General features: G+C 36.8%; 1 protein-coding gene across 1 annotated transcript in view; it reads left to right on the top strand.

The window, feature by feature from the left end:
• The window catches only part of LRP1B (LDL receptor related protein 1B), a 1,301,643-nt gene that overhangs the window by 632,779 nt on the left and 654,292 nt on the right, over window positions 1-14,572 (top strand). Inside the window, exons 15-16 of the mRNA XM_040971988.1 lie at window positions 5,030-5,170; window positions 10,307-10,432. Coding sequence (XP_040827922.1) covers window positions 5,030-5,170; window positions 10,307-10,432 — 267 coding nt within the window. The remainder of the gene's footprint in view (window positions 1-5,029; window positions 5,171-10,306; window positions 10,433-14,572) is intronic.

Below are 14,572 nucleotides of genomic sequence, written 5' to 3'. Positions count from 1 at the left end.
TACCTGTCAGTGGCACTCTGTGAACTTTGTCACCCTTTGGATCACCAGATATATTTCCCTGTCAGACACAGTGCTCTACTATGATAGGTCATATATCTGTTCAGCTGTGACAAGCCTTTTGTTCTAGGGCAGGTGCAATCTAATGTGTAGTAAAAATTTAAGGCAGTAAAAAGTTGAGAGGCCCCATCCAGATGAATATTTACAACCTTCCACACATAGGAACCCACAGAGGATTATGTACCACTTAGAATGGCTGATCAGAAGTCCACTCTATGAAATGAAAGGTCAGTCTGCTATAACCTAAGAAGAAAAATCAAAACCCAGCACAGCATTTCTCACCATTTTTCTGTGTTGAGGAAACTTATATAAAGACTTCCAGCAAACCATCACTCCATTTTCTTTTTTGTCCTTCCCTCTTTATATTAAAGCCATAGTTACATAGCAAAGCAATAATATTATTGTAAATAGTAACACTCAATGGCATGCTTCATTTATACATATATTTATACATGTATTTTCTATGTGTGTATATATGCATATTTATAAATGTATGCACATATATGATTGATTAAAAAGAAACCAAAAAGCAAAAAATTAAGTACAGGTTGCATGTTCCCAAAGTTAAAAGCAAATACTTTGTTAAACAAGTAAGTTTGTCTTAGTGTGAGATGTATACAGAGCAAAGAAACTTTTTTTTTTTGCCTCTGAAGAAATGCTGCTAGAACTAAGTTACACTTTTGATACTGTTGGCAGCCAAATGTCAGTTGAGGGATAAGAAAACAAGGAGCTTAAAAATACTGTCCATTGAGGGTTGGAAAGGAAGAAGCAAGCTTAGAAAAAGAGACACTTATTCATGTGCCTTGCATCTTATTAAACCAAGAGCATGAAATGGATCCAGTGGCTGAGCTGAAATTCAAATTTAAGATGATTCCAAAGTAAAAATAAAATTGTGTACCAGTAGGCTTTCCTTCTCCACTTAATTATGACCTCACCATTATCTCCAACAGATATTTATTTGATTAAGGGAAGATAGTGATTCTGGAGTATATATTCTCCTTTACAGTACCATGGAGGCATGAGGGAACCACTGTTCTAACAGCAGATATCCTAGAATGTTTGAAAACCCCTAGCTCCATGCCAGTCCTGTCATGATGCGTGTTATTTTATTTTGACAATGGTAAAAGTGAAGGGTTATTTATTATTTTGGCAGAGACTAATGGATGAGATCATGTTTTTACTAGAAGTGATCCTGGCAGTAGAATTACAGACTTTGTATCAGTTTTCAAATGTATGCTTCACAACAGAACTGAGAAACAAAACTTGCTACTGCAACACTTGTTAACATATGGAAGGCAATTGAAGTCTATATTCAAATACCATGAGCTGTAGGAGTTTAATCACGAAGTATTTGGAAAAAAAATTATACATGTTGCTCTTTAACCACATGATCATTTTTACAGTATGTTTGTGTTGGAGAACCTTTTCCTCTGTGTTACTGTGTATATAGCTGTCTTAATTTTCTTAAATTAATGGCATCCATATTTTTGGATAGTGAGAGGAGACAATGAACAGCTGATCCTATTGAAGTGATACTCCTTTCCTGAAGGATCTATTTCATATAAGTGAAATTTTCATTAAAGTAATAATTTATCTTAATTTCATTTTAAGAAAGTAATTTTGAATATAAGCTCTAAATTTGACTCTATTGTAGAAAATTGTTTGCTCTATGTGTGACACTATCTACATTTGAGAATCATTTCCAATGCACTAATTAAGTTTATAAAATAATCACATGCAGTGGATGTTTGGTGCAGGTAATAATATACTTTTAGAATGCCAGCATCCCATAGCAGAGGATCTGAGCTCGTGAGCTTCTTCTATTCCTAAGCATTGCACTAATATGTGTCTGTGGGGAAGCAGGTGATATATAAAATGATTAGTTCCCTGCCACATACATGGGAGAACTGAGTTCTGTTTCTCACTTCCAGAATTTGGGATCTTTCTGTCTCTTTCACAAGCATACATACAATTTTAAAAGGAAATATAAAACAAGTCATTTATAGAATTTTTGGAAAATACGCAAGCAACATTGATCTTTTTTATTTGTTTATAGAAATTATCTGTCTGTGTTATGCTAGATACATTATTTTCCTGTGAAACTTGGTAGGTAGCCTGGCCATAGCTCAGTGTCTGCAATAGCTAATGATGCCATCCAATTCCACATCACTAGAGCACTTCCAGGATATTTGAAATCATAAGCTAATATTTTAAACGTTGTCACATGCCATATTAAATGTTTCCTTGATAATGGATATTCTCAGCTCAAAAGTAACCTGTCTTCTATCCTTTTAATTTCTGGACAAACCTTATGTTCAACATTGGTAATTCGATATCTTTCTGATGTAACTACTGATAACATATGAAAAGAATTTTGTTGAAATTGAACTCAACCAATCTCATCTGGTCTTGGATACTTTGGAAATCAAAACTGAACATCTATATAATAAAGCAAAATTTTGCTATGAATCAAAAATTAGTACACAAACAAACAAACAAAACCCCATAATTTTCAAATTTGGGTGGATTCTCCTGAACCCTCTACTCCACCAAGTCATATGGGACGTTTGCTCTAGTTAGTCCTGGTACATGCTTCCACCATAGTGAGTTTGTATCTCAGCTGAAACACTAGCTTTGGAAACTCCTACTTTTAATGAGTCTGGTTAAAAAAAAAATCCCAATTTTTAACTGCAAAGAGTGGTCCAAATACAACCCATGCTGTGTATCATAATAAGGCATTAGATATCTTCTAAGACTTCAGTTATGCAAACATACTTGAAATACAATAACATTGACTGAAACTGCATTGACTGAAGTTGTACTTCCAGCATAGGCCCCTCCAGTGAGCTGGGCTTCTCCGAAAGAACTGCCCTGAGGCAAGGCGACCACCAGCAATGTCCCCACCACCTTCAACTGGCTCACCTGCTTGCATCTTAAAAGTCAGGATTGGTGGCCCAAATGGCAGCCATGGCAACTGAAAGGGCAATGAGCTCTGCTGTTGAGTACAGCCAGCACTGGAGATTACAGCGGAGGAAGTGATACCGAGCCCTGTAGGCTTGCCACTATTCAACAGGATTTTCAAGGCACCAGTCAGTACAGCAACAGTTTGGCCTTCGCTCCTAAGAGAGCAGTTTTTCATTCAGACATAAACCTGTGTGAAGTTAAGGTCTGTGAGTGTGTCTACATGAAGCCCTGAGATAGTGCAGAACAACAAATGGGTTAGTCTAGTGAAGAAACTCAGAACAGAATAGAAAATCAGATCTCATGATCAAGCTACCTTTGCAAAAAAAATGGTGATTGGTAGTAGCAGTATAAAATGTAAAATCACCGGGTCCAATTGTCCTCTGCTTTGAATAGCTTTTTTGATCTTGCATTGCAATGGAAGTGGGCATTCTGGCTGTGTGGAAATTCAGTGAGATGGTAATGAATTTGCACTTAGAGGTGGGATCTCTTTGAACAAGATATTACAATATTATTTTTTATGACTAGAATTAAGTGGTGTGCCTCCAAAAAGTAACGCCATCAAACAATGAACTATTGTGTGTGTTTTTTCATTTTAGCTATTCCTCAAAGTCCTTATACAACAGACATTGTAAAATTCTATGGCAGACCTAGCTCATGGAATGTCATGTGAAATAGGACAATTGAAATTCTGAATAAAAGCCTTTTTTTGAAAAACAAACCTAAACCCACGGAAATACAAAGTGGTTTGCAATATTGTTGTCATTATTTTGGTGCTATTTCACTAAAATAAATCTTTAAAATTCTTAGCAGAATGATGACTCTCTTAAAACTTCGAACTTTCCAATTTCTAGAGATGAATGTTTCTACAATGTTTTTATATGTAGCATAAAATCACATGAGAAAATGTTTTGTTATTCTAACTCTGAAATTTATTTATGTATTAGATCATAATAAGCTTTATTTAATATGGTGAAACTATTTTATGTTTCTGCTCAATATAATATATTCTGGGTGGTAAAATAAATTTAATTTTAGAATATTATTTTATTTACTTAAGATGTACAACATGGTGTTTCTAGACACATAGTAAATTACTTACTATAGTCAAGCAAATTAAATTATCCATCATCTCTCCCAGGTATCTTTTTTGTGGAAATAACACATAAAATCTAGTCTCAGCAAATTCTAGTGTATAATAGGCATTATATTTTAGTTCTTATATTGTACATTATGAATTTAGACATATTCTTTCTGTATAACTCCAATGTGTTTCCAAGTCAGTTTCCCTTTGACTGACTTCTGAGTTTTTCCAGACCATTCTTCTGGTGACCACTCATCTATTCTCTGTCCTCTGTGTGCAACTGGAACATTTTTGCATTGTACATCCACATGTAGGATTTCAAAACACATAAAGATGAACACCACATATTCTGCCTCACATATTCCAGCCAAATATTAAAGAAAAAAAAAAGATAAGTAAAAGAAGTGCCTGTGTATAACTATTTGGCTGCAGATACAATGTTTTGTCAAATTTTGTTTTAAATCTTTGCTAAACAAATAGGTAGGAATTATATAGCATGATAGTTTTAATGAGTTTATGACTTTTTAAAAATTTGCCTTATGTGAGATAAATTGAATATCTTTCCATTAACTTATGGTCTCCAGCCCTTGCCTAATTACCTGTTATACTATGACTGTATGATGTTTACATCGAACTATGTTTACAGAAGCATTAAGCCTTTGATTATAATACAAATCAGAAAATTTATCTCAAAAAGTCATCAATAGAGTATATGTGAAAAAATGCCAGGCATTTGTAACTACTTGGATGGAGCCAGAAGAGGACTGTAGGCTTCATGAAGGAACGGTGGAAAAAGCAACTACTGCATGATGTCAAGATGATGTGAAAGACAGAATCCACATGAAAACACCCACAGTTTACATTGCACTAAATGAAATGTAGCTCATATTGTTCACACACATTTTCTTTTTCTTTTTTTAACTCTAGTTAATCCTGGAGAAGTATTACCTCATATATGTAAAGCTGGAGAATTTCGCTGCAAAAACAGACACTGTATCCAAGCTCGGTGGAAATGTGATGGAGATGATGATTGCCTGGATGGAAGTGATGAGGATTCAGCCAACTGCTGTAGGTTTCTACTTCAAGTCATCTTGAATGCCAGTTTTCCTTAGTGGCGGTATAAATTAGCGAAGTAGTTTGTGGGACACCATCTTCTGACCTAGTGTTATTTTCCAGTCATCCTCTTGTTTAAGTTAGAGCTGGTCTCCTTTTCAGAGTATTACAACATTTTGTTTTTACCTTTTCCTGTGCTTTAGTCATTTTTTAAATTTTCATTTTATTTTTATTGGAAAGTCAGATATACAGAGAGGAAGAGATACAGAGAGGGAGATCTTCCATCTGCTGATTCACCCTCCAAGTGGCCTCAAAGGTCAGAGCTGAACTAATTCGAAGCCAGCAGCCAAGTGCTCCTTCTGGGTCTCCTACACTGGTGCAGGTTACACCTTTGAGTGATCCTTGACTGCTTTTCCAGGCCACAAGTAGGGAGCTGGATGGGAAGTGGAGCATCGGGGACATAAACCAGTACTCATATGGTATCCTGAGGCATGCAAGGATAGATTTTAACCGCTGTGCTATTATACTGGGCCAACATTGTTTTAGACACTGCACAAGACTCTTTTTTTTTTTTTGTTCTATCAATAAATCCCTTTAGACCCATGACAGAGGTTGCTAAAGGGGCCTCCTGGATCTTTGTAAACAAGCAGAGAATTTCAACTCTCTGTAGCCTGATGGTTATTGCACAGCATGTCTGTGTCTTACTCCATCACTCTTTGACCAAAGAACCTTGAAGGAGATCCAAGGAAGCAAACACTGGTCTACAGAATATTAATTTCCAGTTGTACTAGAAGAGGGCATAGTGAGAAATATGTATGAGACACTGAGGTACAAGTAAAAAAATGATGTTACTCTTTGAAATGAACCTTTTTTTAATAACTGAGAGAAAAAGACAGATCTCCCATCAACTGGTTTACCTCCGCAAGCCTGCAGCAGCCAGGTCTAATTTGATGCAAAAACCAGCAGCCAGTGAATCAATTCAGGCCTCCTGGATGGACGACAGTAACTCAGCAACATGAGCCATTACTGTTGCCTGCTAGCTTCTGATCACAAGAAGCAGGAGTTGGGAAGGGAGCCCAGACACTCAGTTGCGTACCTCAAACATCCTAAACTGGTGTCTTGACCGCTGATCCTCAGGCATGCTCCTGAGTTCCCTGCCTCTTACTGTTTTTTTACCTCCTTATCAATGGCTGAGGTTGGCATATTTTTATCTTTCTTACAGGAATAATTAAATGTCTCAAATCTGTAGGAGGAAAATAATTTGGAATGCATATTAAGTAATATTTTGTAAATATATTTGACTAGAGTCAGTAGCAAATAATTTTAAGAATTATAGCACATTTTTATATGGGGAGACTCATGTTGGACAAATGAATGTATGAACTTTTGCTATGACATACAACAATTGCTTAAAAGATTTTATTAAAAAGGAAGATTTTTTTCAGCTAAAGGTTTTTAAACTAAAATATTCAATTGACAACCCGCAGTTTTCTTATTTTTAGAGCCAAAAATATAAAATAAATATATAACAAAACTTTTAAGATAATTTTTAGGAATGGAAAAGTTTGGTCTGGTCATCAATATTAATCATTGATTTGGACTTTGGAATACATATAAAGAATGTGAAGTTTGAAATTATTCTTTCATGAATTATATAATCCATACTATATTGATAGTTGACTAAAACCACTTTTTCTTAATGTTTAATATGAATTTTAGCATCAGCATAATGTACATTCTATTTTATACATCATTAATACCTATCTATGTTTAAAATGGAAACCCATAAATAATATCTTAAACCCTAAATTGACACAGCTAGTCTAATGTTTTGGAGTGAGGGCAGCATTTCATCTAAGGGTCAAGGGCATTTTTTCCATTATTTTTTTGTTCAAATGTCATATGATGATCCTTCAAAAAGTAAAGAAAATAATATAATAGAAAAATTACAAATGAACTTCAAAAAACGATTTACATCAAAATATATCTTTTTGTTTTTATTTTTCTATGAATCTTGATATACGTTTTAAATTTTTTATTGATTAACTGCCTTACAACTTCTGATTCATGTTGATTCATCATGTTAATGAATGCTCCCTACATCAGTGTTCTCTGTAAGTCACAGCAATTCAAACCAAAGAACAGCATAAATATTTCATCACCATGTTACATCTTTATGTCCATGCTTTCATATGTGTGAGCATTCTGTTCCATCAACTTAGTAGACATATGCATCTCTTGTATGCATATAGGGACATTAAATTTCCATTATTTTAGCATTAAGATTTTGAGTCAGTATTTTTGTCTTGATTACTGCCATTATTTTATTTTACATAATCCAATTAATAGATTTTTCACCAATGTCCTCTCTTGTTTAAGGTTCATATTGAATTTTATCAATAAAATCTGCCTTGTATTTCCTAAATAGTTCATTATTCTTCTTTACTGCTTCTCAAATTCCAATTACTAAATTAGGCTCTCAAATTTTATATTTCTTCTGGAATTGTATCTATTTAAATATGTGAGTAGCCGTAGAGATTAACTAAAATACTTTGGATAACCTGTAACTTTTTTTTTCCTCATATTTGCATTTGGCTGTGAATGTGTCGTACCTCCACTTAATCTTTTTATTCTTACCAAGTTGAAGTGCATGCTGATCTTCAAAACCACATTTCTTTCTTTCTCACTCAGCAAAGAAGACTTATTTACCCAGGATAGAATTGGGCAGGAATTGAAGGATGGAGATAAAGACAGAGTGGGAATAGAGTGCCAGAAATAGAGTGGGGTAGAAGCCAGAGATTTGAAAGTGGGCCTCACTCCATATGAACAGCAGGCACAATTACTTCCTAAGCAGCTTATTGGGGCAGGTGCAGAATGCCAGTGGGAACCTTGTGAGGTGGGTGGAAGAAATGCAGAGAGGCTCTTTGTTAAAGTATACTGCCTATTGTTTCAGAAGTTTGGAATGTCCCCAGATGCAGGGCAGGCTTCCTCTTACAATAAGCACTTCATTAGCCTTTAGACTGTCTGCACCCAGTTTTATCAGGCCTGGGATTGTCTCTGTTCATTGATGTCTATCCTATTGCATTGCACCAGCTGTTCCCAGTCAGTGAAATGGGGCAAAACTTACATCTTTTTAGGGGAGACTTTTCAGATGATCAAAGTATCTTCTTAGTTTTTCACAGGTGAAGTTCATCATTCATCTACACATTTCCTTCTTGCAGTACTTGCAATATTGCAATTATGCTTACATACAGGATATAGCTAATATGTTAATATTATATCATGTCACAGTGTCGTTTAGTCTATCTAGCACTGCAGATAGCATATGGGTGAGTGAATGTCTAGGAACAGTGCTACAGTGTCTTACCATTTGGTGGTTTTAAGCAGCAGTATGTGCCTGAAATCTCATAAGCAATTTTCTGGAATTGTTTTAGATTTTGAACTCTCATAATCAGTGACCTTAATTTTTGTTGTCATCGTACCTTCTATCCTTTAACATTTCATTTCAAAACCTGGAGACTATTTTTGAATTTCTCATTTCCTTCATTGATGAAAATTTCAAAGGTCCTCATTAAGGTTTAGTGAAGTGAATCTGCATAATCTTAGCACCTGAAAATGTTGCCCCTCTAATATATCAGATGACTTTTACTTCTCCTGGGCAGCTATTTTTGTTCAGGTCCATGAAGTCAGTAGAAAATGTTAATCATGTTCAAATGCCAAGGACTTTAAGCCTTTCCCCTGCTTTTCTTTTTCTTTCTTTCCCTTTCTTTTCCTTCTCTTTCCGTTTTCTTTTCTTTACTTTTCTTTCTTTCTCTTTCTTTCTACTATGCACAAATAAAAACTTTCTCATTTTATTTAGTTCATGACATGATTAAATAGTCAGTGCGGTCTCCTTTCTCACTCCCTTCCCCTGTCTTACAATGGATATCTTCCGTGAATTTTCACCAGTCCATCATGCTGCCACTGAGGTGAACAAAAACTGTCTAAAAAAAAAAAAAAGGTACAACTATTTCATTGCCCAAGCTACTTTAAGAATAGAAATGTTAATAACTGACTGCATATCTTCACATTTCCTGTGTAACAACATGATAAATCAACAATTTGCAAATTCCAGATAAAACTAAGATCAGGGCCCAGCACCGTGGCGCAAGTGGTTAAGGTCCTTGCCTTGCATGCTCGGGATCCCATATGGGCACCTGTTCTAATCCCGGCAGCCCCGCTTCCCTTCCAGCTCCCCGCCTGTGTCCTGGGAAAGCAGTCGAGGACAGCCCAAAGCTTTGGGAACCTGCACCCGCGTGGGAGACCCAGAAGAGGCTCCTGGCTTCAGATGGGCATATTATCAGCCCGTTGCGCTCACTTGGGGAGTGAATCATCGGACGGAAGATCTTCCTCTCTGTCTCTCCTCTCTGTATATCCGCCTTTCCAGTAAAAAAAATAATAAAAATAAATCTTTAAAAAAATAAAAAAAACTAAGATCAACATTTATCTTTATCAAAGGCAGAAATTTTAAGGAAAATTACTTTAAAAAAGAATGTTGAAAAGTTCAAGGTAATATTGAAGAACATACCATTTCATTTTGGCATTCAGCCATGAGGACAAGAAGAAAAATTATTTAAAAGTCTGCCCTGCTTAGACGTTGGTGGTTTAATCCTTAATGGTGCAGAACTTCCAGCAGGAAGATTGCTCTCATCCTTAGGAAATACTGTGGCTGCAGGATTATTTGTTACCCATGGAGAGGAAACTCATGATGATTTTTCTAATATAAAAGTATGTGAGTTCTCATATTTAGCATCAACTCTCAGTCATAAGCAGTATATTTTTTCTTACATTTTTTTCCAGTCTCAAAAAACATTGTGGGAAGCAGAAAAAGTTAGACATCTTAATACTTTTAAAATATTCCAGAGGATAAAGGGAAAATCCCTAGATGAGCAAATAACCAAGAAATGGAAAAAAATGAATACAGTGCTCTTTATAAAACTGTTATAATTAAACAAAGTTTAGACCATTAGTATTTGTTATGAGATCTGAGACATCAATTACAGAAGCTGCAACACTGTGCTGTGCCAATCCCTGTATTTTGAAGCTGTAATTTGAAATAATCACACTATGTACAATTTTAAATAAGTAAACTTATTTCTTCACTCTCTCCAGTCAATCATAGCTGTCCTGATGATCAGTTCAAATGCCACAATAATCGATGCATCCCGAAGAGGTGGCTATGCGATGGGGCTAATGATTGTGGAAGCAATGAAGATGAATCCAACGAAACCTGCTCAGGTATAGTTGGTTCATTCTCCCGCTCTCCCTCTCTCCCCTTCTCACTATATAACTCTTTCAGCTAGAAAAATGAATATTAACAAAGATAAAAAGATTTACTTGAAGCTCTACACAATTCTCTTGCAATGTTACTCTGGTTAAAAATGCAGGTCAGTGGTTGTATCTAAGCTGGACTTCTCCTGTTCTAATGATCAACTTGCTAAGGTAGTACTGGATTCAGAGGCGTTACCACTAAAGCAAGAGTATGAATTATCTTGTACTTAATTCTTGGGTGTGTTCTTGCTTTCCAATGTAGTTTGGCACTGAATTTCTCCATATGGGTTGACTGTTGATAAACTACGTGTACAAGACTTGTACTTGCTAAATTTTATTTGGCAATGGAGTTGGGGTATGTTAACATACTGTTATAGGCCAAATCAGAAGAAAATTTTCTTATTTTTCACCTTCAAGAAGTACACTTTTTATCTAGTATACTTATAGAATTATTTTGTGAAATGTTTTCTGTTCATGACACATTGTTTATGTGAGGTAGGGTTTGTTTCCTTCGTGGCACTCCAAGATCTCAAAGCTTTCTATTTCCATGTACGCTATTCTACTGTAATAAATCTTGGAACCTCTAGTTAGATTGTCATCACATAAAAACAGTTAACTTATTATACAGGTTATGACATTACCAGACATGTCCTTGTTAGCTAGATTGAAAGATGGTACTAACAGCAGCTAGATCAACACACAGGTTTTCTTTCTTTGCAAAAAAAATTAAGCCTTTCAGGATGAACATTTTTTTCACTGTACTAGAAAAACAAACAAGTAGCTAATAGAAAGAGAAAATCCTAGAGATCAAGAAGTTCGAGTGTCTACTCCTGATTTTGCACCTGGCTTTCTATTAGAAAGGCTTGTAGCTTTTTGCCCTGCACATTTTTGTGCGTTTCTACAGCTCTGTATGAGTATAAATTACACCATTATTTGTGATGTTGGATTATAAATCATTGAATCCATTTGAGTCCTGATTGCTCTGCATCTGCACCAGCTCCCAGATAATGCACCAAGGAAAGCAGTCTGTGGTGGTGCAAGCACTGGGGCACATGTCAGCCATGTAGGAGACCTGGATGGAGTTCTTGTCTCATGGCTTCTAATTGGCAAACTTCTGGCTCTCCAGACAATTTGTAGACTGAAACAATGTGTCGGAGATTTATCTTGGTGCCTTGCTACCTTTCTGTCACAGTCAGCCTTTAACATGAATAAACATATCTGTAAAAAAAAAATGAATGAAAAATAAAATACATTTTATTATTGAAATCTGTGACATGTGACCATATTAACATGACAATGATACAATGTATACAAAGTGCTTCCATTTCATTTTACCAGAGTAGGTAAATCATCTAGGAATCACATAAGGATTGTTTTTGCAATGGGAGAAAAATGGAAAATTCACATAAACCACTTCCCTCGCTGTACATGTTTCCTAGATAAAATGAATTTGCAGTGGGAGATTATTTTGTAACTGAAGTTAGTAGACTGTAGCCATTAATATTGTGACTTTTGTATAAGAAAACCCTATCCTGTAGGCAGCCAATTTCCTATTTTGCTTGTGCAATTTTCCCCCCATAAATCTATTCAATAAATATTTATCAAGGCATTGGCAATAGAGTAAGGAAAGGCACAGAATACTTTTTCATAAGGAGTTAAGAGGGAACCCTAAAGAAAAAATATGTAAACAGTTCATTATAATGCAGTATACAAAGTGCTCATTTTCATTTTATTGTAAATATTGTTTACATAATTGAGAGAAATGCATCCCCATGTGGGCCTCTGATTAGGGTGGGGGGGGCATGTGAGAAAACAGGTGTGAAAATATTTTAGCTTTTTTTTCCCCAGTATTCTCAGAGAAGAAGGGAGAGGGGACTATTTTTCATGACAAACTACCTCGACACCCAGAGAAGGGGGCAATCCTTTGATGGTGCCTTAGAGACAGTGGTATAGAGAAGAATGTTCTGAGGGTGTTACTTGTGTGGCTTTGATAGCTCAGAGTGGTTGGTTTTGTTGCTCCAGGATTGAGAAAATCTACTGGTTGACGAAGTCCACCTTAATACATCCACAGACCCAGGGAAGTTTGGTCAGGAGAATTATCAACCTGTCTGCTTCCCATCTTCTGACTAGACAGTTGACATCTCCTGCTGGTCCAGATGAGCTTGCTGTCACATTGTTGCTGTGCATCTGTGTAAGCTGTCCATGGCATAGGCATTAGCAACTGAGTAGGCCCAGGCCTGATAGATGCATTCCAAGATTGGATCACACATTCTATCATTCTTCCCTTGTGTCCATGGTCTGAGTGCAGCAGTCTGCTTGGGGGGTCCCATAAGAAACCTTGCCTGAGGTGACTTCAGACTTGACTTTTGTCAGCTCCAGCTACTGCATGGTCAGATTTGGTCTGTTACCTACACCAGCCACTGCACGCAGCAGTAGGTACAGCTGTCTGGTCAGTTCTGTAGAGCAGCATAATTCACATGAACCACTGTGTTGTGGCCTAGCTCAGTCAGTCTGCTATAGACCTGCTCATCACATACACCCATGGGTGCTGTGGCCAAATGGGGGCAGCCCTCAATAACCTACACCAGGCCCACTCTGGTCCCAGTTTTTGCATGTCCCAGCCTCTGTTGTGGCCTAACCTCTCCCAGGCTGCATCCCACAGGTCTTGTGCACACGCATGGATTCTGCAGTAGCTTAGCCTGACCTGCCTACAGACCTGGTCTGCACATGACAATGTGTGCTGCTGCCTTCTCTAGCCTAGCCTGTATCAAACCCTGGCTCTTCTGCACACCAGTGGGAAGAACAGCCTTCAGAGAAGCACCCACAATTCCTCTGTCAAGCATGCTCCCACCCCTGGATGTTCTGGATGTTGCACTTGTCAAGGGGAGCTGTGGTCTAGTCTGACATGACTCAAATCCATTCCTGGGTGCTGTAGCCCTGCCTAGATTAGCAAGCCCACATCCCAGTTCTTACATTCACTTGTGCAAATAACATCCCATTTGTGGAGTCCTTGAGGTTCCCCTGCCCACCACCTTTGGTCTTGTGTAAGCCATTGGATATTGTGGCACAGTCCTGGATGACTCACCCAAATTGCTATCTTGACCCATGTGGCAACACATCAAAACAATAAATTTAGTCTGTGGCTATCTAGGAAGACTTCTTAAAGGAAGCAATGTCCAAATCAAGCCTGAAAGCTAGGCATGAAGAAAGTTCCTAAACAAGTGTTCAAGCCAATTTTTAAGTTAAAACTAGTCTAATATAGGCCCGGTGCAGTAGCCTAGCAGCTTAAGACCTCTCTTTGCAGGTGACAGGATCCCATATGGGCACCAGTTCTAATCCTAGCAGCCCTGCTTCCCATCCATCTCCTTGTTTGTGGCCTGGGAAAGCAGCTGAAGACAGCCCAAAGCTTTGGGATCCTGCACCTGCATGGGAGACCAGGGAGAAGTTCCTGGCTCCTGACACATGGCTCCAGATCAGCTTACAGCAACTTTGAGAGTGAATCTTCAGACAGAAGATCTACTCTGTATATCTGACTTTCCAATAAAAATAAGGAAAAGTTAAAATTTTAAAAAGTGGTCTAATAAAAATCAAGCATCAGTAAAGTTCCTAGCAATTCAATGCATTTAGTTAAGAAATCATAGTTCAGTAAAATCAAGCCTCAGCAAGCCCATGAGGAAAAGATGCTGACTTACATTCTTATTGGGTCGGAAGATGATTTTGTACGTTGGGAATTTAGTCCAGTCCAGTAAACTATAAAGATGCGTATCCCTTCAAGTCTATAATTCTCTAGGTTTATTGTGTTTACAAGTCATGAAATGATTCATTGTGCTTGAGTTTATAACAATCAGAAACTGAAATATTGACAACTGTGAAAAATTGAAACAGTTCAGATGTTTATTCATGGGACAATATAATGTATTCACTCAACTTAGAGAATATTTTTTGTAATTGAAATGAATAAGCTTAAACAAAAGTTATAATATTGATGAATTTCATAGTTGAACAAAGAAAATATTGTTGACAAATACAAAAATGCAATTTATATGATGCATAAAAATATAGTTCTATGTGATACTTATGAATCAATAAATATATAGGAACAGTATC

The sequence above is a fragment of the Ochotona curzoniae genome, unplaced genomic scaffold (genome assembly GCF_017591425.1).
Source record: "Ochotona curzoniae isolate NIBS_2020 unplaced genomic scaffold, NIBS_Ocur_1.0 contig_2210, whole genome shotgun sequence".
Lineage (NCBI taxonomy): Eukaryota > Metazoa > Chordata > Mammalia > Lagomorpha > Ochotonidae > Ochotona > Ochotona curzoniae.
The sequence above is the reverse complement of the archived record's forward strand: the minus strand, read 5'-3'. Positions and strand labels throughout refer to the sequence as shown.